A 26,983-nucleotide genomic window follows, 5' to 3' on the forward strand; every position below is an offset into this window, starting at 1 on the left:
TTCAATTTCTTTCACTCGTTTTGTACGAGTTTTGTTCTTCCTGGGAAAAGAAATACAGAACCAACACAACAATCTCATCTTCTCCCACGGTTCTCTCTTGCTCACTCCTTGTTCATCTCCCTTCTCCAAATCACTTTCAATTATTCCCCTGTGAAGAGCAAAAGCAACGGCGGCCATGGGAGAACAAAAGTTCTCCGATTCTCTCTCTGTCTACGAACAACAACAGTTTTGGCTGGGTTCTTGCCCTCTCTCGGCGGTTGTTCTTTCCGTGAAGAACAACGATGAAGACAACTTCATCTTTCTGCTCGCGGTGAATAATAACAACAGCGATTCGGCCTCACTCTTACTCTCGTTTTGCTTGCGGCCATGGAAGAGAAACAAGAACAAAAATCCGAGTGAGTATCGAGTTCCTTTTCTCTCGTTCTTGGTTCGTGAATAGCAACAGAAAAAAAAAACGAATTTTAACAGAAAGTTTCCCTCGTCTCTTTTCTCTCAAACCGCTGCCTTTTTACTTTTGTTCATCACTGGTTTTTGTTTTCTTTGATTTACAGGAAACTAAAGCTTATAGCAACAGTCAAAAGCGAAAATTGGGAGAAAGTGCGAAGCGACTTACCTGCGGCAAGGAGGTTTTTGCCGGATTTTGTGTTGAGGTATGCAAACTATTCACTTCTGCTCTTGAGAATCTGCTGTAAGTTTGTTGTTACTACTGTGTTGATTTTGAATCCCGAATCTGAACCGCTACTGTGTTGTTGTTACGGCTTCTGAATTGTGAATTGTTGTTGTTGATGCTGTCTTAAAATGAACCGCAAGTTTTGTCTTTGTCTCTGCTTTTGTTTTCACTTACAGCACCTATGATTTTTCAGTGGCCATGGGATCTTATCTCGACGAGAAGAACTTACCGTATAACCCGGTTTCTTTCACAAACAGAGGTAGAGACCCAAGTGTGCTTTACTCAATTTCGTTCTTCATGACACAATTCTCCTTTATGAGACAATAACACATGCTTTCTCTATTTTTTTCTGGAAATTTTGTCTTAACAGGGAAATATGTTAATGGTAACAACAATATTGAGAGTAAGAGTGAAATTAGCTTACCTACGGCGAGGAGGTTTTCGCCGGATTATTGTTGAAGGTACGCCTTGAATTCCTTATTGTTACTAACAACCTTGAATTGTTACTAACAATTTCCCTAACAACTTTGCTTGTTGTTGTAGGCTTTTGATGAAGGTGATGCCATAACACCTCTCTTTGAACTTGCTTCAAGACTTGAAGATGGACTTCAAGTTGGAACTCTCCACCAAGGTATGAACTATTTCTTCACCTTTTTTCAAACTATGGAACTTTGAAAATTATGAAAAGAGAGAAGTGAGAAAGCTAGTAGTATAGTAGCTTTGGTGTGATTTTCTTCAATGAGAGAACTTCCTATTTATAGGCAAAGTTAAGGGAGTGTTTGGCAATTGGTAATCTTGATTGGCAAGTTTCAATCATTGCAAGATAAGAAAAAGAATATATTTTTCATCATTGCAAGAATAAAAAATAAGAATAAGAATATTCTTATGCAAAGATATTTTTCATGATATAAGCCATGTGTGTAAATTTTTATGTCATTTTATGATATCTCTAAGTTGCATAATTTTATGACATAAAAATCTCTCTTTGGCTTTCTTTGACTTTTGCTAATTTCACCCCTCTTTTTGTTTCTTTTTTTTCATGTTGCATGAGGACCTTGAAGAAAAGCATGAAGAAATTTGATCTTGAAGAATGAAGACTTGAAGAATTCAAGAATTGCATTTGAAGTTTTATTTTTTTCTTTTCCTTGTAATTCCAACTTTGTATGAATGAAACTTTGTATTCTTGAATAATGAATGGAATTTTGTAATTCTTGAATTTTGGATAAAGTCCACTTGTAAATCATTTGAAATTTAGAACTTTGTTCATGTAAAGGAACTTCACTTGTAATGTTTGAATTTCTCTTAGAATCCTTGAATGGAAAATGTATGAAACATGAATATTTCTTGAATGAATTTGAATGCAATTTCTATGTCTAGAATCAATTCTTGAATTCCTTTGAATGATTCTTTGAAGAATGTTCTTGCACCAATGGACTTTTAATTCTTGAATTTATGGTTTTAGAACCATACTTGAAGCAATTCTTTCAAAATGAACTCAAAATGGATAATGTCTTCTCCTTTTTTGCAAACCTTGAAGAAATCCTTATGGATAATTTTGAATTTGTTCTAAATTCCAAGCAATCCATATGAAACACTTTCTTTCATCAATGACAAATCCACATGCCAATTCTTTGAACAAATTCCAAACTAATCTCTTGAATCGCACAAATTGAAAATGGCACACTTCAAATGAACACAAATTGATGACTATGGATCTTGAATTGAGACACAATTTCCATTGGATATTGTCATAGGGATTATTTGAAGATGATTGAAACCTTTGATTGACTTCCTGGGGATTTTTAGGGTTTCCCAAATGTGATCCCTGATTTCAGTCCCTGATAGTTCAAAACCCTAATCTGATGATTTGAAATTTCTCTGTTGATCAATCCTTGTGTAGGAGATGTCTTGAGTCAATAGACTAGGCTAAAATGATGTACTTGGGATGTGAGGTCACGTTCCCAAGTCATTAGGTCAAATTCTGAGCAAAAGTCAGGAGTATGCTATCTTCAGTCAAAACCCTAATCTGGTTGATTCAGAGCCTCTGAGCTTGTTGAGATGGATTTCTGAGGACCAAATGTTGATTGTTGATGAAGATGATTCATTTGAGATGAAGGGAGAACAAAACCCTAATTGATTGTTACTTGTACTGATGAGTGATTTCCTGATTAAATCCTGCTGAGTCACAAGTAGCAAACACAAGCTATGCAATTTTGTTAGAGATGCAAATGATGCATATGCAAATGATATGAGGTGGTATCTTAGGTCAAAAATTGGGGTATGACAGTCTCTATGTTGATTGTATGTTGATCATTAACAACGAGATGAATGGAATCTTAAAAACAAAGAGGTTTCTAGCTTCCACATTCAAGATGAAAATTTTTTAAATAGTGGACACTCCTTTCAATCAAAGTAAAGCGAAAGAGTGAGGGTTAAGAATATAGTCAAACACACTATATTAAGAAAACTTCCACATTCAAGATGAAAGATATTTAACTAGTTGACACTCTTTTAGGTATCTAAGTAATGCGAAAATAGTGGGGGTTATGAATTTAGTCAAATACATTTTGATGAGAAAGTTCTTGATAAGTTCAAACTGTCACATTTCAAGAAAGTGAATATTCAATTTGATCTTAGTGTCGAAATAATGATGGAAGAGTTGTGGCTAAATTAGAATATACAAGTGCAGTTGGTTGTCTAATGTAATGTACTAGACCCGACATAACATTTGTAGTTAGTAAATGGATAGATTTACTAGCAATCCAAATGTAGAGCATTGGAAGGCCATCACAAGGATTTTCGATTATCTTTTAAAAACCATAATATTGACCTCCATCAATATTCTTGAATCCTTTCAAGACCTATAACAAACCCTATTGAACAAGACGGGCTTGCATCATTAAGCCCCATAGACTGAAATCATGCACTCAGATAAATTTCTCAATCTCATACTTTGTTGACAACATCTTCTCCTCCACGCTCATCACACCAGTTTGTTGTAATAAGCACCGCCAAGAAAAAATTAAAATTATGAGAAAGATTGATTTTCTTGAATAAATACAAAAAACCCTTCAGTTGTATGAAAAAGAGATAGAAGAGGGAAGAGGAAGAATATCAGGATTGGTCATAACTGTTTTTACCAATCACTTTCTCAATTAGGGTCAAAGATTACAAGTGAATAAAAACAACCAATGATCTCTAAATAACTTGAGAGAACCAGTCTGTTTATAGACTACTAAGCTAACTTAAGTAACAAGCTAACTTAAACAATTGGGCTAATAGACAGACCCAATTCTACATGGTAACAACACGACATATTTCGACAACTACATGCTTGAACGAAATTCGACTACAATATGCAATACTTCAACTTCTGTTGAACCAGCCCTTGTCGAGACTAGAATTCGATCCAATTACCACAAGATCAATATTTTTTCATCTTGGTATGCTCTAGATGAATCTATGTCCTAGATGCAATCAGGATGCTGAGAAGACTCTATACTACTTGAGAGACGATGAATTTTATTCTTACTTATATATATATATATATATATATATATATATATATATATATATATATATATATATATATATATATATATATATATATATATATATATATATATATATATGGGCTTCTTGGACCCATTATTCTTCCAAGGGAATAGTTTATATGTTGAGAAGACTCTATACTACTTGAGAGACGATGAATTTTCTAATCTCATATATATATATATATATATATATATATATATATATATATATATATATATATGGGCTTCTTGGACCCATTATTATTCCAAGGGAATAGTTTATATGATTGGATTAGACATGACATTGATGGTGGCTATATCTTCTTGGCTACTTGCTGGTGTTTGTGGCGCATTAGGAATAGACTGTGTCTTGCGAATGAAGTTGTATCTTCCTATACTTTAAAATGAATCATAATGAATTATGTTAATCTGCTAGCTAAATGTTTTCTCAAGCATAATATGTCGCATCCAACGAGAACAATCACGTGCAATGCTCACAAAGGTAGTAATATGATTTTTAATAGCCTCGATAATTCTGTCATCTTAGATTTCGGTAGATTGACTTGAAATACTAATGGTGCTTGGATTTATGATTTTACGAATAATATTGATTATTCTAGTATCGTTCATGTTGAGTTGATGGCGCTATATCGTGGTTTGTGTATGACCTAAGAACTTGATATTAAAGACCTGGTGTGTTATTCTGACTCCAACTATGCTATCAAACTTATTTTAAAGTCTATTAATGTTTTGACATCAATATGTCACGATTTTTCACAATATTAAAGTACTTTTGATATAGGAAAGTAGTGGAAGAATCAAATTGGTTTTGGAAAGTACCTTTGATGTTTAATGATAATAAAACATTGGTTAAATATTTGTGGCTCTCCTAAATATGAGTAAATTACTTATATAGCATGGAATTCTTAAACTATCATATAGGAAAGTAGTGGAAGAAAATAATTGGTTTGGAAAAATACCTTTATATTTAATGATAATAAAACATTGGTTAAATATTTGTGGTTCTCCTAATAATGAGTGCGACTTTGCTTCATTTATTCGTATTCTATTTACCTTATTCCACTTAATAGACATGTAACAAATGACTAAAATAAATTTGATAGTTGCAATTAAATTGGGAAATTTAAGTGAATAAAATGAAAGAAAAAAACTATAAGGTTTCAATTATTTTCACTAGTTTCCATATTTCTTTGTCTTCTTCCTGCACCCATGTCACCATTAGTCACCACCGGCACCACCACCGGCACCACCACCACCACCATTGTTGGCATAACACCCCCAATTTATTATAATATTTTTATTATAATTTTGATTAAATTTTGAATATTTTATTTAATTATTGGGTGGGAGAGGAATGCTCATTTAATTGGTTAATAGAAATTTAAGAGAATTGTTTATTACTAATATTAAAAACTAGTGTAGAAAGAGAATAATTGATTTTGGGAGAGAATAGAAATTGATGGAAATTGAGGTGGTAAATGAGATAAATAAGAATTAAGGGGGATTGGTAGAGTTATTGAAAATAAAAAATAAAATAAATATGGAATGTCATGATTGGATTGATGTATTGTTGATTTTAATCGTATTAATCAGTATTAATCCTGCTAAGTTTTGTTTTGATGTGAATTTGAATGATGGGATGCCATGAGAACATTAAACATGATGATGTTCATATGTTGATGTTATATAATGATGAAAAGCATTATGAATTGACGTGATTATTTTGATTTTGATGTTGTGAAGTGTTGATTACCATATGATTCATGTACATTAAGTTATGATATCTTTTGATGCTGATAGAAGTCAAAACTTGGGATTTGGGGTCTGATGCAAGGTTGGAAAGTAAGAGAAATCACACAAAATAGTGAAAAGGAATTGGGCTTCCTGGAAGCAACTATGGACTGTAGAAGCTACTACGGGCGACTGTAACAGCCCTCTGATTTTTATACCAGAGTGGCAACCAAAGGGGAGAGGCGGGGCTTGCTGCTATGGGCCGTAAAAGGTGTTACGGGGGCCATAGCAGACCTCTGGAATTTTGTACGGAAAATAATGTTTTGCGCATAACAATAGTTCTTTAACTCTGATTGAGACGCGAATCGAAGCATTGGACAACTGGCGTATAATATTACCTTATAATAATGCTTTAGAGGTTAAACATGTGCAAGAAAATATGAAGGGCTTATGATGATTCTTATGAGATGATTATTAAAGAATAATTAAAAAAATCACGATTTATTGGCTGTTATGTGATGACTAGTGATGATGGAATACTCTTAATTATTGGGATTATATATATTTATGAGTATTGTCGAGAATTTATGTAATTATAATTATTGTGTTAAGTTATGTTAAGAGGTGTGGTTCTGAGACGAACTACTATGGTGGCCTTATATAGGCGATGTTTATGGTTCGAAGAGGAATCATAGATGATTACTACATCTTTTTGGTGTTGTCACATTCATTCGTCATATATGTCAGAGATAGAAGTATGGACTTCAGTCCAATGACGAGTATGTGGTTCAGAGAGGGGAACCGTGATGAGTCTGGGTTAAGTAGAGGATCCAAATATATTGAATTCCTTCTTACATATCTGAATGACTAATATTGTGAGTGATTATTGTTTTGCATGGTGATTGTTGTGGATGAATATTATGAATGATTATTTATGTTAATCGCACTATCCTTGATGTTTTATGCATCAAAATTCTAATCCTAGGCAAAATTCTAATCAATCACAATATATCGACTCATCACTATCTTCTCATTAATTGGATTGAATAGCGTGAATGCACCTGTTTTATGATATCATACCAGAATCATAGTTTTACTTTTGTCCTCATACTTCCTTCTTCTTGAATTAAGAACATGCTTGTAACAAATAGATTCAAATACCTTAAAATGACTCACTAATGGTCATTTGCCTCTCACTTCTTTAGGAACCTCGTTCTTTAGCTTCTTAGCAAGGAACATGTTCAGAATATAAATAATAGTAGTGACAGCTTCACCCCATAAGGATTTTGGTAGATTCTTTTGCTTCATCATGCATCTTTCCATATCCAATATGGTTCTATTTCTTCTTTGTGTTATTCCATAATGTTGAGGCGTGTAAGGAGCAATTACCTCAAGATCAATACCATGTTCTTCACAAAATTCTTCAAACATCTTGGATATGTTTTCGTCACCTCAATCTGTTTGCAGAACTTTGATCTTCTTCTCACTCTATTTTTTGACAACCATCTTAAATCTCTTAAATATTTCGAATACTTCATCCTTTCGCTTGATCACGTAAATCCAAAGCTTTCGACTATACTCGTCGAAAAAAGAAATAAAATTCTTGTTTCCATCAATGGTATGCTCCTCAAAAGGGCCACATACATCATAATGTACAACTTTGAGTATGCAGAAGGATCTCATTGGCATAGTCAAAACTAAAGACGTTCCTGATTGCTTCTCTACTAAGCAGCCTTCACATAGTTTTTCAGACATCACAAGAATTGGTATGTCTATTATCATATCCTGAATGAATAGTTGATTGCGTGACCTAAATTTCATATGGATACACCTTAAATGCCACAATCAACTATTCTTATGGTTGATAATTATTTTCAGACATTATACTTTAGTCGAACTGATCATAGTCTTAAATGTCCTGTTCTTCGACAAAGGAGATTTCAAGATCAATTTTTTTGAGTGACGAACAGTTCCAAGGCTCCATCTTTCATAACCATTGAGAATCCTTTTCCGACTAGTTGTCCAACACATAACATATTTCACTTTATTCCAGGTACATAGAGTACATCTTCGATCATAGCTTTTACTCCATTACAACTTTGAATAACCATGTCGCCAGTACCTTCTGCTTACAATGAGCTATTATCTGCAAGTTTGACCCTTCTCTTCTTTGACTCAACAAAATCTTCTAACCATAATTTTCGACCAATCATGTGATTAGAGTATCTTGAGTTGAGAAACAGATATTTGAGTCGACATAGTCATCTGAAACTCCATCCATAACCACCATATATTCATAATCATCTGAATCTTGGTGTGCAAGGCTCGATCCTTCGTCCTTGCCTTGTGTCGCTCCCTTGTCTTTCATGTACCAATAATTCTTGTCCAAGTGACCCCACTTTCACAGTTATATCAATGCACACCTTTTTTCTCTTCTTTGTCTTTCTGATATACATTTCCTTCTCCTCTTTTCGAAGATTCATAATTCCTATCATCGACCTTATGCTTTTGAGAGTTCAACCAAGACTTCTTGCTCTGAGTCTTGTCTTCTTTTTCCTTTAAACTTGTTGGAACCACCACGCTTCTTCCATGTCTGAGCCTGTAGTGCTTGTAACGAATCTTGAGCATTTTTCCTTTCGACTATCTTAATCTCATGCACCTCTAACGAACCAACTAAATCTTCAAATTTTAAGGTTTCAAGATTACTAGATTCTTGAATCAAAACGATAGCGTGATTAAAATGAGAGGTTAACATACACATTACCTTCTCAATTAATATATTATCAGTTAGGGTTTCACCACAACCCTTCACAAGATGGACGAAATTCTTCATCTTGACACATAGCATGCAATCTTTTTATCTTCTCTCATCTACAAAAATTCATATTGTCGTCACAAGAATATCCCATTAATGAGAGAGCTTTTCGATATTCGACGAATATACCGCCGAGTGAATGCAATACAAAGCCTTGCAATCTTTCTTCTTCGCCTCCGTGTGTGAAGTTTTTTGCACGTCACTTTCATCTTGAGTAAGCTCGGAAATTCTGTTTTCGGCCACTTCTAGGATTTCATGAAAACCGAACAAGGACTTTATCTACTTGCTCCATTGGTTCCAATTTTTTTCGTCAAGAATTGAAAGAGAATTTGGAATGCCATTAGTACCATTCATCTTTGTAGCGATTGATTCATGTTCCCTTGAAACACGACCACCAACCTGATGTTTTTGAAAACATAATCAAGAACACGAACCAGAAGCTCTATATGCCAATTTATTAGTGCATGAGGTACTTTTAGTGGAGAGAGAGAGAGAGAGAGAGAGAGAGAGAGAGAGAGAGAGAGAGAGAGAGAGAGAGAGAGAGAGAGAGAGAGAGAGGGTGGGGGAGGGGAAATAAGGATTGCTTTTATTAAATCGTAAAAACTGAATTATAATTTGTATATTTATATACAATTAACTAACTTATATACTAAGTAACAAAATTCTACACAACTTAGATTATATCATAACAAAATTCTACATAAAAGACAAAAGATCTCACTAGAATTACAAATCACCCCAATAGCATATCCTACTCTAATAAAACTATTAAGTCAAACTTAAATTTAATTGAATATTTTCATTTCCATTTTTAATAAAAAGCATTAATATGTACCACCAATTATTTTTTTTAATGATTTTTACTGCTTAATCCTAGTTTCTTGACAACTTTGGTGCCTTTCCACATAACTAAACACGAGTATTATACACTGGGAAATTGTTACCAAAATAGTTGATCAAGTAACAATTTAGCAATGTGTAAAACATATTTAATTGACAAATGAAAATATGATATCTCTATTAAGCATTTCAAAGCGCACATCCTTTCTATAAAATAGACAAAACCAAATTGGTTTTCATGACTATTAGTTCTAACACTCAAACACAATATGACAACTTGTCAAAAAGCTAGATAACTTAATTATCACACCGCAAAATGACAAATAGGACATGTTATTAGTTCTAACAAATTATTGAACAGATTATTTTACTCAATAGTTGGTTTTAGAAGCCATTAGATTTTTTCCTATAAAAAGTTAAAGTACACAAAAAACCGCAGGAAAAACCGTAAAATACACAAGTCATATTATAATGTTACTTAAAAAATTATAGAGTTTTATAATAAATTATAATAAAAATTTACTAGTTCAAATGTGTTGGAAAATTTAGTTAAATAATTAAGTTTTTAGTGATTTGTTAATGTTGATTTAGAACAAAGTGAAATATGAATCTCGATTCATTAAAAAAAATTGATGAGATTTTTTTCATAAAGAATTATTTGATTTAAGTAAAGTAGTGGGAGCATATTTAATTAAAGTCTTAGATTAATAGATTTAATAACATGGTGTTTATTTGTGCCCTTTTCTTTGATGTAGATGACTACAACATACATTTCAAACAACATTTTACGATTAATTCTTAATAATGAGAAGTTGTTTGGAACAAATTTTATCGACAAACACCAAAATCCAAGGATTGTCCTAAAGCATGAGTTAAAGTTGTTGGTTCTTGAATGATCAATTCTTGAAGAAGAACCACCCTCTAACGCCCCAACGATGAACAAAATGATTATAAGAAGCATTTTGATGATGTCCCAAAAATATCACGACTCATGCTTGCTACCATGAACTATGAGCTTCAAAAGCAACATAAGAACATGGAGTGCACAATATGATGAAACACCTAAAGATGGTGTATCAAGATCAAGCTATACATGATCGATTCAAAGTTTCCAAGACCATTTTACAAAGCAAACTGGTCGAGGGAGGTCCTTTAAGTCCTGACATACTCAAAATGATTCAGTATATTAAGAATCGTATAAGAGTTTTTCTTAGGAAAGAATTTATAGTTGATTTAATCCTACAATCGTTGTCGAGCTACTTCAATCAGTTTGTCCTAGAATTTTTACAAGAATGAAATTGACAAAACATTGCCATAAATGTTAGGCATTTTGAGAACTACTTGATAGAACATTAGCAAGAAAAGGACTATATTGATGATCAATGTTAAAAAAAATCAAGAATAATTATTAGAAGCCCAACAAGTATATGGATAAAGGTTAGGGAACTCAAAAGAAGTAGGAAGTAGGAAAAAGGTGAAGTCCATCTTAGAGTTGACAGTAGAAAATTTTGTTGCTTTAGCTATATCAACTTATGAATTCCCTTCATCTAGTGGTTTCATTATTCGGTTAGAGAATTGTCAATTGTAGATGCATGTAGCAGGAATCCTATTTTTGTTTCTTCTTTGGAAAGTTTGTTTTTCATTTATAATGAAGGGAGACTATTTGCCTATTTTTTTAAAGGATATTTAATATATTAATACATGAATGAGTAGCACAATATATGTTTTTATTCTCAAAACACCAACCTATAATATTAATGCAAAAAGAATAAAATCAAACGAGTAGAATTATACTTAAATTTTGTGAAAAGTCTAGTAACACACGCTCGATGTCAAACTGGATGTTATGACATCCACAATTACGCAGCACAGACAATAATAACAAACAACATAAAACAGTAAAGAACACACAGAATTGTTTACCCAGTTCAGTTCAAACAACCTACTCTGGGGGGTACCAAGCCAGGGATGAATTCCACTATCAGTAGTATCAATTCAAAGCTAAACTCTCCCGTTTACAACTTATCACTTAATTACTACCCAATGACCCTTCTACCTAGGTTCTACCTAGATATGGAATATCTTCATTCCACTCCCCCTCAATCACAGCAATGAATATACATACACAATAAACAATTACAGATAGAAGACACACTTCAAAAACACACCTTGATCTGCTTAAAAGCTTCAATCAAGAGACACACACTCGTGCTTAAACGCTTAGAGTGACACAACAAAAACACAAACTTATTCCAACGCAATCATCAAAGATAATAGCATGGATCAAAAGTAACAAACAGAACAGAACAACAGTTCTTCACAATACACAGTCACGAATAAACTACTCCACAACAATCATCAAAGATTATTGTTTGGATCACAAGAGACAGTTACAGAACAGTCGTTCTTCACAATACACAATCTTCTGTCTGCATTCCAAATTAGGATTGTAGTTCTTTTTATATGCAGTCTTGGGCCTTGGGCTTTTTAAGAAACACATTAGGGTTAACAAAGTTAACCTAATTCACACGCCAACTGTCTGTTACACAATATGCTGTCAGTAGGATCTTCCGGACGAAATATGCATCACTCAATAAAAAGTTTCCTAAACTGATAAAAAGGATAAATCAGGAAACACAATTAATAAACAATAACAGCTCCTGCTGTCACACATGGATGTCATGGCGTCGATCATGACATTCACTACAAAACTTATATTAGCCCCACACATATATGCAACCTGCATAAACACAATGAACCAAGTATGTTTTACCAATAATGCATCCAACATGCAAAACACCTTCAATCTCCCCCTTTGGCAAATTTTTGGCTAAAACATCCTGTCACACCATACCAGAGAAACACTTGCAGCGGATAACCAAACCACAAAAAAACACAAGCTAATACAAACAAACAGCATAAATCACCAGTATTCATGGTTAGTTACCACACTTTTATTCATGGTTAGTTAGCATACATCCTGTTTCACAAGTTAGTTACCACACTTTTATTCATGGTTTAATATCCCCCCACAAGTTGGAGGATAGAGATTGATCATCCCCGGTTTGGATATTAAATTATGAAATGGAAGAGGCAAGAACGTTTTAGTGAAGAAATCGGCCAACTGATCTTTGGAAGAAACAGGTAAAAGCTTGAATACTTATGCTTGAAGCTTTTCACGAACGATATGACAAGCAATCTCTAAATGTTTGGTGCGTTCATGAAACACCGGGTTAGCAGCAATGTGAATGGCACTCAAATTGTCACAATACAACACCGGAGGCTTAGAGGATTGTAGCAACCTCCTCTAAAAAATTAGACTTTTAGAGTCGCCACCTATTCTACCAGGGCGAATAGGAAACCCTACGAAGTTTTAGAGAATTTTGGGTAAGTTATTATATTCAAGTCAAGGGAAGGTGTTAGGCACCCTTAACCCGTTCCTAAGGTTTGCATTTAAGGTTTGTAAGAGTATTATGCCAAGGTTTAGGGTTTATCGCTAAGAAAATGAATAGGGTGAAAAGTGAGATTTAAACCTAATTGATGTTTTGGGGAAGGGGACTCGCCTTGTTGCCAAGTGACTACGTACCTCCTCATGGAGGATCAGAGTCAACGTAGTTCGGGGCAGGGTTGTACGCCTTAGATTTAGTATGAGGATGTTTGAAGGTATTTTGAATTATCGTACGCAGTTTGGTAATTATCGTAGTTTTGAAATTCGTAGTTTATGAAAGGAATTTGTGTTTTGATGTGGCGTATAACCTTGATTACTATATGTTTCATTAATCGCGGTGATCAATGGGTTTGATCAACATAATTAATAAATTAATAAAGAATTGCTAATTATCTTAATCGATTGATTCGATTATAACCGTTAGCAAATTGATGTGTTTTTAAATAAATTATTTTAGTGAATGGGAAATAATTCATCATTAATCATCGCAATCAATCGGTTCGATTGAAACAATTAACAAATTTATGAAGAATTGCTAATTATCCTAATCGATTGATTCGATTATAACCATTAGCAAATTAACGTGTCTTGTTTAGAGGGAAATAATTTATCGTTAACCATCGTAATAAACTGGTTTGATTAAAACCATTAACGAATTAAAGAGCGATTACTAATCATCGTAGCCAATCGAATCGGTTAAACCTTTAGTAAATAAACCTATTTGAATATATTATTTAATTAATCGAATAATTGATTATTAACCATCGCGATCGATTAATTCGATCAAAACAATTAATAAATTAACCCTAACCTAAATTGGCTAAATTAAATTAATCCTACATTAAGTTAATCATTAACCTAAATTAAATTAATTATCTAATTAACCTAATTAAAATTATTAACTAATTAAACCTAATTAAGATTATTTTAACTAGATTTAAATTATTAATTAAAGTCTAAATTAAAAAATATTGACTAAACCTATATTTAAATTAAATGTAGTAAAAAGAAAGGAAAAGAAAAAGAAAAGGATTATATAAATAACAATAAAAAAAATTGAAAAAAACTGACGTCTGATCCTGTGTGGCGCACCTGGGGGAGTCCATGGTGCACAAGCGTATTTAGGAGCGCTGGATCTGGAGAGGCTTTGATCTAACGGCTGGAAGCATGAAGATCAATCGTACGCGTGTGGACGAGTATGAGCTGGATCCTGTTGGTTTCAAAATTCTAAAACGCGCGCAAACCGGCCAATGGGGCAGCGCCACGCACTCGTCTCCTTCCTCCTGTCCGTCGTTTTTGATACCCCATTCTACCCACGGCCAGAACCGTAGCCATAGTCCCTGCATCTTTCAAAGCTACGAAACAACAGCAATAAATCCAATACAAGGCTAGGGTTCAACATTTCAAGAAAATTATGATAAATTAGGTCAAGAATTCGAATCAAATCTCTGCCATTGTGAAGATTGGAATGTGATTTGAAGGAGATTTAAAAAATTATGAAAACCTTCCATATTTGCATCCAACTTCACCAATCATCTTCCAATCTTTCCTTTGGTTTACAAATCAACATTTGATTGATTTTGATCAATTTAAATGCTTCAATCTTCTTAATTGACCTCTCCTTGATTTATTCTTGATTTAATTTTGAATTTAATCAAATAAAAATCAAAAATAAATAATATAAATAATGGAAAAAATGCAAGGATAGGCTTGGAGGTCGTGGACTATAATAGGAACAAATTTCAAGCATAAAAGCTTAGGCCCATTTGAAAGAAATTCAATTTTAACCCTTATTTGTTTCATGTCTTTTACCCAAAATTGACCAACTTTGACAAGGCATATCTCCCTCAATTTTTAAGGTATGGAAGTGTTCTAGGACTTTTTGGAAAGCCCAAGATGTCCTCTACAAGCCACTTAGGAACATATTTTTCATTTGGAGATTTTATCTTGATGATATTGCTCCTGACAAAAAACAGCTTTTTGCGGTCTTCTAGAAGGACCTCTAATGTTTTGACTTATATCTCTTATGCGGAAGCATTTCTTGACCTTGGGCCCAACATCAAAGTTGTAGAGAATTGAATTTCCTTGATAATAAAATTTGATTGGGGAATTTATGATAAAGCATGAGAGACTTATGGCCAGTCAAAGTACAATTGACTTTTGTTTAGAAACCTTAATTTAGTAACTATAGGTTTTGTTGATTTATGAGCTTCCCTTGATGAATCATGATCAACCCTTGATCAAATGATGAATATTACTTCAAGATGTTGATGTTGACCCAAAAATCAGGAGTTTGGACTGTGATTTGACCATAGTTGACTTTTAGGTCAAACTAGTCGACTGTTGACCATTTAAGCATTTGACTGAGCAATCTTGTAAGCTAAGGCTTGAAACTTGTCATGGAGATGATTTGAATCCTAAGAGATCATATGAAGCTTACTTGAGGCCTTGATACATTCTTTCTCCTTAGCAAATCCAAAACCCTAATTTGAGGACCCTTTGATTAGGGGAGTGTGCATTCAGTCAAGACTTGAGCTTTTGATACTTGTTTGAGCTTGAAAGTAAAAATGTGATGGGAAAATTTTGGGTTATGACAAGGATGAAAGATGGAGATCACGAAGAAGGTAAATTAACCATTGCATCTCACATGTAGCTGTTGTAAGGGCACGGTACTCAGCCTCGGACGAGGAGCGGGAAACTGTAAGTTGCTTCTTCGTGCACCAAGATACAAGAGACTTTCCAATAAAGAAACATTGGCCAGAAATGGAACGTCGTGTATCTGCACACCCAGCCCAGTCTGCATTTAAAAAACCAATTAGCTGAGAATGAGACTGTCGTGGAAAAAAGAGGCCACGACTGGACAACCTTTGAGATAACGAAGAACTCGTGTAGCTTCCTTGTGATGAGTGATGGTGGGATTGGTGAGGTATTGACTCAGTTTTTGGGTAATGAAGGTAATGTCAGGTCCTGTAGCTGTAAGATAGAGCAAGCGGCCAACTAAATGTCTGTATTCAGATATATTATGATAGGCCGGGGCATCATCGTGATGTAACTTGATGGCTGGATCAGCAGGTGTGGACACAGGTTTGGAGCCAAGATAGCCTGTGTCAGATATAAGATCAAGACAATACTTGTGTTAGCAAACTGTGATTCCTTTGGAAGAATGAGCTACTTCGAGACCAAGGAAATATTTAAGTTGTCCAAGGTTTTTTATTTGAAAGGTGTGATGCAGCACAGATTTGATGTGATCAATTTTAGTTAATGATTTCCCAGCAACGATGATATCATCAACATACACTAAAAGAAGTGTAAAGAAATGATTGCTGTGTTTTGTAAACAATGAGTGATCAGAGTTGGCATGTTGGTATTGTTGAGCAAGAAGAGTAGTAGTGAGATTTTCGTGCCATTTGTGACTGGCTTGTTTAACTCCATAGAGGGACTTAACCAGTTTGCACACTTGATTGGGTTTACTAGATGTGATGCCTGGTGGAAGAGTCATATAGACGTCCTCTTGTAATTCTCCAAGCAAAAAGGCGTTGTTAACGCCCAAATGATGTATGAACCAACTGTGGATGGATGCAAGGAAAATCACCATTCGAACTGTGGCCATCTTCGCAACAGATGAGTATGTATCGAAATAATCGAGACCTTCAATCTGGTTGAACCCTTTTGCAACTAAACGTGCTTTGAATCTTTCCACTGAGCCATCTGCATGAAATTTAATCTTGTAAACCCATCTGCACCTAATTGGTTTGATGTTGGGAGGTGCATCAACAATTTGCCACATGCCTGTTCTTTCAAGAGCTGACAGTTTAGCCTTCATGGCCTGATTCCAACGCGCAAACTTGATGGCTTCAGCATAAGTCCTTGACTCGTGCAGGGTATTAATGGACATGATGGGATGATGAAAAGAAGGAGACATGAAAGAATAAGATAAGTAGTTAGACAAAGGATATGAAGTACTTGATGATGGTTGATGAGCTTGATCAGTGAATGAATTGCACAAGTAATCTTTGAGATAAGTTGGAGTGTGTCTGGTACGGGGTGGAAGTTGAATGACTTGGTCAGGTTGGGTGGCAGGTATGGTTAGTGAATTTGGTGCATCAGGTAAAGGGATTGAGGGAAGTTTATCATTGTCTTGTAAGGATGGAGTTGAGGGTTCATGCTGGTGTGTGGATGGTGTGTTAGTAATAGGTAAGTCAATTATGGGTGGAGTTGGAGATGAGGGTTTAGGGTTAGATGAGTCAGGTTTTGAATTTTGATAGACTTGACAATTAGAAGTAAATATGGAATTTTAGGTTGTGTAAGGAATGATAGTCTCATGAAATTTAATATGTCTGGATATGAAAATTTCATTGGTGTGCAAATCAAGTAGAATGCTACCTTTAAAGCCTGCCTTGTATCCCAAGAAAATAACTTTTCTAGCTCTTGGGTCAAGTTTGGATCTGTGATTGTGAAGAGTAGAGGCATAAACAAGGCAGCCAAAGACTTTGAAATCCTGAATGTCAGATAATTGGTCATAGTGGATGTGGTATGGTGATTTCTGGTTGAGTAAGGGTGAAGGTATCCTGTTCATTAGGAAGACAACATGTTGAGTGGCATAAGACCAGAAATGTTTAGGAAGCTTAGATTGGTACAGTAGGGCTCTACCTATGTTTAGTATATGCTGATGTTTTCTTTCGACACGGCCATTTTGTTGAGGTGTCTCAACACATGACCTTTGATGTTGGATACCCTTAGAGTTTTAAAACGGTGGCATGATGAACTCAGGGCCATTGTCATATCTAACACTTTTAGGTGTGATATGATGCTGAGTTTCAATCATGATAATAAATTCTTTGACACAAGGGGCAACATCAGCTTTGGTTTTAAGGCAAATAATCCATGTGAATCCCCTATGGTCATCTAAAATGGTGAGAACGAATCTATGAACATGAACAAATTGAATAGACATAGGTCCCCAAATATCAAAATGCAATAATTCATATTTAGATGAAGCATGAGAAGTACTAGTAATAAATGGAAATTTCTTTTGCTTGGAAAAGTGACATATATCACAAATGTGAGCTTTATTATGGGAAATATTACGATACAAGAGTGTCATCTTAGACAATCTATCATTAGACAAGTGGCCTAGCCTAAAATGCCAAAGGGAAGAGGGAAGGATGGTGGCATTACAAGAATGAGTATCTAAAGTATTAATAGAGTTTTGATGGCAAGATAATTGGTTGGTTTGGTGGTTGGAATTGTGATTTACTTGCAATTGATATGATCCATTCACTGAGTCATCCAAACCAATCATCTGAGATGTCCTCATATCCTGTATGTGACAAGAAAAGGCAGTAAAAGTGAGTTGGCAATTTAGAGATTGACACAGTTTTGATGCAGAAATGAGGTTTAAACGAAATTCAGGCAAGTAAAGGACATTTGTGATATATAAATGAGGTGAGAATTGAACATTGCCAGCAATATGGACTAACACAGAATTACCATGTGGTAAATGAACTTTAAGAGGTTTAATTCGATAGAATGCAATAAAATAAGATAAAGAAGAACAAATATGATCATTTGCTCCAGAACCAAGGAGCCAAATAGTCTTACTATGACTAACTAAACAAGTAATGATACTTGGGATACCTGACTGATGAAGCTCATCCGATGAATGATCAGTATGAGAAAATATAGAAGTATGGATTTAGTTGGTGCTTGAGCCAGTTTCAGGACCTGCTGAAGGAATCAAGTTAGCTTGTTGGAGTAAGGTCATGAGCTGATCATATCTCTCTTGAGTGAGACCAGTATTGGTAGCTTCTTGTTGATTAACCTCAGAGGCACTGGTTTGAGACTCAATGTTGTTGCTGCTGGAAGAATGAGATTTGTTGATGTTTGGATGTCCATGCTTTTGATAGCAAGAATCCACAGTGTGACCATACTTGTGGCAATGTGTACAATATCTTGAGTTTCCTCTACCATGATTGTTACCTCAACCACGACCAAAACGCTTCTTTGAATCATAAGCATTAGCCAGTATAGGATCATCCATAACCGGAGTGGAATTACAATTACTCTCTTCTTGTGCCACTAAGGAATAGACTTTGTTAATAGAAGGTAAACACTCCATCAGTAAAACCTGAGTCTTAACAACCGAAAATTGATCGTTCAATCCAGTGGGAAACTGAATAACTTGATCTTCAAGAAGATAGTGTCTTGCAGACCTCATAGCATCACATCTACAAGGATGAAGGCAAGTACAAGCAGGAATGGGACGATAGGAATTAATTTCATCCCAAAGAGCTTTCATTTTAATGAAATACTCAAGCACAATTTTGGAACCTTGTTTCATATTATTCAACTGAAAAACGTAAATGAGCTATACGAACACGATCAATCTTGGAGAATATTTCTTTGAGATCATTCCATACGTCAATATAATTTTCATGAAAAGCAATAGTTTGAGCAATTGAATCAGAAACAACATTTATTAACCAAGAATGTACCAGATGATTGCAGTGTTCCCAACCCGCGCGATTCAGATCATCATACTTTGGAATCTCCAGGGATCCATCAAGGATGGAAAGCTTGTTCTTGGCACCAAGTGCTTGACGCATTGCCCGACTCCAAATGGCATAATTGTTACCATCGAGTTTGGACGCAATGGTGACAGAGTTGGGGCCATCACTGGGGTGAACATAAAGAGGAGAATAAGTTTGCACCAGAGGTGGAGCTTTAGGCGGCATGATGGAATGAAAGGAGAAATCAATGGAAGGTGGTGTTAGGATCGAAAAACACACAGTTTCAGAGAAATTATGGAAGAAAGAAGCATAAAGTTTCAAGGAGAAACTTTGAGAAACAATGAAGATACAACAAAGACCGAGAATCTTGAGGAAGAAAGAGAAGGAAAAACGCTCAAGAAGCTGGTGAACGAAGATGAATGAAAATAAGAAAATCTCTCCATGAGAGAACTCCTGATACCATGTTATGAACAAAATCTGATTCTCATTGATTAGTAAAAGGTGGTACAAAGAGTATATGTATACAAAGTATTAAGAATATGGTAGTTATGATGAGATACATGTATGAGATCATAACTACCTAACTACTTGCTAACTAACTAAACTAACTTGTTTCACAAGTTAGTTACCGCACTTTTATTCATGGTGTAATAGTAATCACTTTTGAAGAATTTAATGGAAGACATATGCTCACAGGGAAATCATCAAAATTTTCTGAATGCACAAACAGATAGATTTTATCGACTCTTAAATCAAAGCTACATGGGTTAGTCAATTTGACTAAAACTTGGATCGATTCTCCAAAAATCCAAACAAACCCTTTCTTCTTGATATTATTTGTAGCTCTTTTACTGGATGACATGTAAATGAGAAGGCTAAAAGAAGCATAACCTGTCCACCACTTCTCTATCAGGATTATGTTTTACTGGGTGGACATGAACAAAATGCACCCTTAAAAAAGGCTTAGCAGGATTAGCACATTGAGTCCTTGGTGGTAGCTTTTCAGACGAATTTGAAAGTGCATTAGCAATGCTATTTTTCCCAGCAGGAGTTATTAGAGGATAGTAGGACCTAAGTAGTTATGGTGCTACATTACATGCAATTAGATGATCTTCGGCACGAACTACAGAGAGCAAATTTTCTCTAAATGCAACCATCTGGATGGTACTCCATTGAAACCAAAAAAACTCATCAACAACATAATGGATGTTCATATCCAAACTACTTAGCATAGTTGCACCAGAGAACATGTGAATATGCCAACTATGATCCAGAGAATTTGAGTTTGCAAAGATACCCAACCCCTCTTTCATGATGAAGTTTACTTGATGTGAACCATTTCTATGTGGTATGAAAAACCACAAGACATATTCAACTAAGTCATTATGTGTATAACCAGCAAGCAAGGAGGCCAGGCAATTCTTAGTTCAATAATTTTGCAAAGCAAGCTTTTCCAATTTACACAACAGGATGAAGTACCACTTATGATGAAACAATCTAGGTGTATAGAAGAACATGAAATGAGAGTAAAAATTGTTTTCATGTCTTGGAAAATAATAGTTTTCAAATAAAATAAGGGAATGACTTGCAGAGCTATTTTATCAAACACATCATGGGCAACATATGAGAATCCAATTTCATTAAATTTTCTTGCAATAATGAGTTTATTGATCCTTGTGAAATTCATCGTATTACCTTTTGATGGTGTTAAGACTCGATGTGGTATTGACGATGTAGGCCGACCAGTGTCCGGCGGTTTTGGCTCCGGACGATTTGGGTTACAAACTATCATATTTAGTGGCGTGGGTGGTGGTCCATGTCGTAGCAAGGTGACATCCGATAGAGACACGGTGACCAGAGGTTTCAGTAAAGGTGATTCGACAAAGATGAATCAGGTGGCTTTGGAAGTGGAGGTTGGTTGTGCATCTTACACTTAACTTTCTTCTCTCTTCTTCGCTTGAATTCAGGTTCTAAGTGAATTGATTCTCCTGCCACTTGAGTTTTTGCAGGCACTTCACAATATTTTAGATCATCACCACACTTTAGTTTTTCTGTCGTTTCTTCAAGCATAGGTTGACTTTTCCGTGACTGCTCTATACTCATTGTTATCTTCCCTTATTATATGTGTTGCAATTTGTTGTTGTGTTCTTACCATTACCAATTGGTTCCAATAATAAGGTATAATGAGAATGGTAATAATGATCGATAATTGAGTGAGTATTTTCCATTTTTCATTGAAAAAATGGTGTATGTGAATAGGAAGTTGGATCTGGTGTAGGGTGGTGAGAACGAACAAGAGAAGCAGAATTTTTGAGGTGTTGGTGATGGTTTAATGATGATAGATCAACATTAATGGAGGAAAGTGTGTTCACACAATTGGATATTGTTTGAGACAAATCTATTGAGAATCAAAGATTTGTTGAATAATTGATTTAGTGTAAGAACATGGGTTTTTAGGTGATTCCATGGAGGTTATGGGTTTTAACAAAGTATGGGTGTTGATAGTTGTAGGCTCGTGGTGGTAGTGATGATATTAATTGTAAGAAGGGGAATCAATGTCAATGAAAGCACCATTTGTTATGAACATGCTTTTTCTATTGCATGACATAAAGATAAACTATACTAAAAGATGCCAACAACTCTAAAACTAACTTTTTCATTCATTTCATTATTGATCATTACATTCACCAATCACCTACTTATAGCATTGGCATATGCTAACAAACTAACCAACTACTCACTAAAATGGATTTTCCTTATTCATTCTATATCCTTACTCATTGGCTCATAGAGTTTGTGCTAAATAATAAACATATTTAGTCCGGTACACACCCTCAAATATTTTATATTTGGGAACACACATAACATCCAACTAAAACTAAAAAAATAATCTCATCATATTATTTAAAATTATATTAACTTTTTGGTTTTTTTTTAGTTATTTATGAGAGTGTGTCTGATAAAATACTTGGGTTAGTGTCCGAGCTAACATTTCTCATATACTTATAACTATACAGTGATTATTGTTTTAATTGTTGATATATGGAATAGGGGTGCATTCTCTAATGCAATTTCAGATCTTAAAAAGAAGACTAGAAGTTCGAACTCGAATCAGAAGTATGGTACTAGGTCCCAAGCAGGCCTCAAGAACCTTACCTTATGAAGAGCCTATTTCAGAATATAAGGGGCATAACTAATCCCCCGTTAAGATTAGCTCTTAAGAGTTTGTTACGGTCTCACAAACCTAATTTTCTTTTTATTGCGGAGCCGAAGGTTTCTTTTGATAAGCTCCCTATTAATTGGTTTCATAAACCTGGTTTCAAGTACTTTGCTGCGAACAATTCTCCTCTGCATTCTCTTTGGTGTTTCTGTAAGTTGGATTTTAATCTGACGTTGCTGGCTTCTTCAGATCAGTTTGTTGCTTTTTCTTTTGATTTCGATGGGAAGGTTTTGGCCTCAGCAGCGATTTATGCTTCTAACAATATGTATCAAAGGAAAGTGTTATGGGAAGATCTCGATAACTTGTTAGCGTTGCACTTGCTTCCTTGGTCGTTTTTTGGTGATTTTAATGCTATCATTGGTGCCTATGAGCATAATGACAGTCATGCTCCGACGAAGGGTCTTATGCGGGATTTTTCAGTTATGGACAAATGTGAATCAGCTTATCCATGTTCCCACCAAAGGAGATTTTTTCACTTGGTCCAATAAAAGGTCTCCTCCTTTTCTCATTGAGAGAAGGTTAGATAGGGTCATTGCAATCAAGATTGGTTGGATATATGTGTCGGTAATGTTGTTTGTACCCTTACAAAGTTGTGCTTAGATCACTTTCCTCTCTTGTTTGAGTTCTATGTTTCTTCTACTAAAGTGGCTTCGTAATTTCGGTTCTTGAAATCTTAGACGTTGCACAAAGGTTGTGAGAAATTAATTTTGGACTGTTGGAATCTTAAGCTGTCTGGTTATCCTATTGAGGTTATTGACAGTAAGCTAAAAATCTTAAAGAAAGAGCTCAGAGTTTGGAATCATTCCTGTTTCGGTAATGTGACAAAGAAGTGTTGAAAGCTGAAGAAGAGTTGAACCGGATTCAGCCCGGTCCGGCAGGGGCTGATGGAAACTTTAATAAGTTGGAAAAAGAAGCTCAGGACCGGTTATCTCTAGTTCTAGACATGGAGGAAAGCTTTTGGAAGGAAAAAACGAGGATTAAGTGGGCATATTCAGGGTGATCGGAACACAGCCTTCTTTTATCATTTAGATAAAATCCGTAATGCGTTCAATCTAATCTCTAGTGTTAGAGTTGGGGGGGAGTTTTTGACAGATCCAGTTCAAATTGCCTCGCATACGGTGGACTATTTCAAGAAATTTTTTTCTACTAACGTTTCTATTTTGTAGGATTGTTCTATGGTCTCTGAAAGCATTCCCTGTATGGTTAATGAAGAGATGAACAAAATGCTCACTATCCTTCCCTCTTTGGTTGAAATTAAAGTTACGGTTTTTGCTCTTAACATAGACAGTGCTCCTGGGCCAGATGGTTTTGGCGTGTCATTCTATCAAACCTATTGGGAGATTATCCAACATGACGTTGCGGCGGCGGTTATTCAATTTTTCTCTAATGGGTGGCTTCCTCATGGTTTCAATGTGAATGTGTTAGTGCTTATTCCGAAGGTGGTTAATGTGAATTCTCTGGATCTATTTCGGCCTACTGCATTATCTAATTTCAAGTTTAAGATAATTTCATAGATCATTGCTGTTAGACTTGCAACTTTTATGCCATAGTTAGTTTCTCAAGAGCAAAAGGGCTTTATTCAAGGAAGGCAAATTAAAGATTGTATTGCGTTGGCTTCAGAGGCGTTTAATCTACTTGACTCAAAGTCTTGGTGTGGGAACGTTGCGCTCAAGGTGGATATTTTGAAGGCTTTCGACACGTTAAATTGGAATTTTCTTCTTCAGGTTTTAATTCGATTTGGCTTCAATGCTAAGTTCTATCTCGGTCAATGGCGCGCTCCATGGTTTCTTTAATTGTACTAGGGGGTGTGGCAAGGCGACCCTTTATCTCCGCTTTTAGTAAGCTGGTGCTAGACGAATCTCTTTCTTTGATCAGGTGGCCTAACCCAATTCAGGTTCCTTCTCGTTTATTTTACGCCGATGATGTGCTGATCTTTTGTAAAGGTAGTGTTGCAAATATCAAGTCTATGATTAAGGTTTTTAAGGCTTATGAGGGAACTTCTGGTCAGTCGGTTAACTGCAGTAAGTCTTCTATTTTTGGTGGTGCAATGTCGCAATCTCGGCTGAACATTCTTTCGGTTATGTATGGCTTCAGCATTGGGAATTCTTCACTTATTTATCCCAGAGTTCCTATCTATAAAGGTAAGCCTCGGGCCAAGTATCTCCTTCCTAACACCGATAAAATTATTCTTAAGTTCGCGTTGTGGAAAGGTGCTCTTCTTTCTTTTGCGGGTAGAGTGGCATTAGTTAAATCTTTGATTCAAAGTATGCTGATACACTCTATGTCCATATATGATTGGCCTGTTTTGTTGTTGAGTGCTATTCAGCGTGCAACCCGTAATTTTATTTAGAGCGGCGAGGTTTCCAAGAGCAAGATTGTCACTGTTGCTTGGAAACACATTTGTAAACCTTATTATGAAGGTGGGCTTGGTATTAGATCTCTGTTTGACCTCAATGCGGCGTCAAATTTAGAATTGGCGTGGGATTTTATCAATTCGGATAATCCTTGGGCTGTTCTTGTTAGAGGGAGGGTCTTGAGGAAGAATTTCTTTATCAAGCATCATATTTTCTCTTCTTGTTGGTCAGGTACTAAAGCTGAATTGTTGGTGAGTCAGGACAATTCTTCCTGGAAGCTTGGTAACGGAAAATCTATTCGGTTCTGGTTTGACTCTTGGTATGGCAATTTGTTGCATTTAGATGGGGTACAACACCGGTCTCTAATGAGTTGATGGTTAGTTCCTTCATTGTTGACAGAAAGTGGTTTTCTCCTAGTGCTTTGGGCTTTATTCCGGACGCGTACAGGTCTGTATTCTTCATTGTCACATTCCCTTCAATCTTCGTCCGGATAAAAGAATTTGGAAGGGTTCAGTTTCGGGGGAGCTTACGCTCAAGGAGGATTATGAGTTCAAGAGGGCTTGCGGTGTTCGGGCGGATTGGTGGCGGTGGATTTGGTCGAAGTACATTCCTCCATCTAAATCATTCTTGGTTTGGAGATTGTTGCTCCGCAAGTTAGCTTCAGATGACCAACTTAAGAAAAGGAATTTTTTGTTCCCGTCGATGTGCAGTCTTTGCTTTAAGGCGGAGGAGACAATTTCTGATCTCTTTTTTTATTGTGATTATGCGTGGAAGTTATGGGACTGGTTAGCCAATGCTTTAAAGTTCTCCAATGGCATTTTTTCGTGGGAGGATATTTCGAGGCTTCGAAACCGAACCTGGTCTAAGCAGTGTCACTTAATTTTTAAAGTTTTTGTCATCTTTCTCCTTAATTGCATTTGGTTTACGCGCAATAGTCGCAGATTTAAGGATGTTGGTATTCCTATCTCCGCTTCCGTTGCAGGTATTGTTTCAGCCTGTGGGATAACTGGTAATAACAGTAAGACTCCGTCTTTTGTTAACATTTCTGATTTTGAGATTTTGAAGAATTTTAAGATCATTATTCAGCCTCCTAGTGCTCCTAGAATTGTGGAAGTTATTTGGAAGTCGGCCCCTTGGGATTGGATCAAGATTAATTGTGACGGTGCTTTTTCTGAGAATCCAAGGCCTTCTGCTTGCGGGGGCATAACTAGAGATTTCGGCGGTAGGTTTTTTGGGGCTTTTGTTAGCTTTTTAGGTGTTTCTAACTCTCTCATTGCCGAACTCACTGGCGCTATGATGGCGGTTGAGTTCACCCATGAGAAGGGTTGGCGTAGGATTTGGTTAGAAGTTGACTCAGTGGCGGTGGTTCGAGCTTTCTCTCCTGCTTTCAAAGTGCCTTGGCAAGCTCGGAACCGGTGGGTCAATTGTGTTAATATCACTGACAATATGGATTTTGTGGCTTCTCATATTTGTAGAGAAGGAAATAGTTGTGCGGAATCATTGGATAACGTTGGGCTAACGGTGACAGAATACACTAACTATAATTGCATTCCAAATTTTTTGAGAGCAGATTTTGTAAAAAATAAACTTGATCTGTCTTTCTTTAAATTTATTTCTTCTTGAGATGGTTTCCGTCTAGTCGCCTTGCTCCTGTTTGTTCCGTTTTCTTTTGTTTCAATGAAATCTTATTAAAAAAAATATATCTTCTTTAATTTAATGGAGGCATTATATTTGCATAACATAATAATATACCATTTGAAATTCTCAAATAAATTGAAAGGTTCAAGAAACATAAATCAAAGTGACACGAAATTAATAGAAGTACTAAAATTACAACTTCTA

General features: G+C 35.6%; 1 protein-coding gene across 1 annotated transcript; it reads left to right on the forward strand.

Moving 5' to 3' along the window:
- The first annotated feature begins 21,225 nt into the window (after positions 1–21,225).
- Positions 21,226–26,764, forward strand: LOC131596826 (uncharacterized). The gene is made up of 6 exons (XM_058869562.1): positions 21,226–21,480; positions 23,954–24,226; positions 24,338–24,570; positions 24,663–25,123; positions 25,208–25,488; positions 25,589–26,764. Exons 1-6 carry the CDS (start codon positions 21,226–21,228, stop codon positions 26,762–26,764), a joined length of 2,679 nt encoding a protein of 892 aa, XP_058725545.1.
- The last annotated feature ends 219 nt before the right edge of the window (positions 26,765–26,983 follow it).

Source organism: Vicia villosa, linkage group LG4 (assembly GCF_029867415.1).
Source record: "Vicia villosa cultivar HV-30 ecotype Madison, WI linkage group LG4, Vvil1.0, whole genome shotgun sequence".
NCBI lineage: Eukaryota > Viridiplantae > Streptophyta > Magnoliopsida > Fabales > Fabaceae > Vicia > Vicia villosa.

Bases quoted from the DNA above. Each gene is read 5' to 3' on its own strand.
- LOC131596826 (XM_058869562.1), top strand. From the start codon at position 21,226: ATGAGTTTATTGATCCTTGTGAAATTCATCGTATTACCTTTTGATGGT. The intron at 24,227-24,337 runs GTGGTTAATGTG...TTTATGCCATAG, and splicing joins TGTTAGTGCTTATTCCGAAG to TTAGTTTCTCAAGAGCAAAA. The intron at 25,124-25,207 runs GTAATTTTATTT...CTTATTATGAAG, and splicing joins TGCTATTCAGCGTGCAACCC to GTGGGCTTGGTATTAGATCT.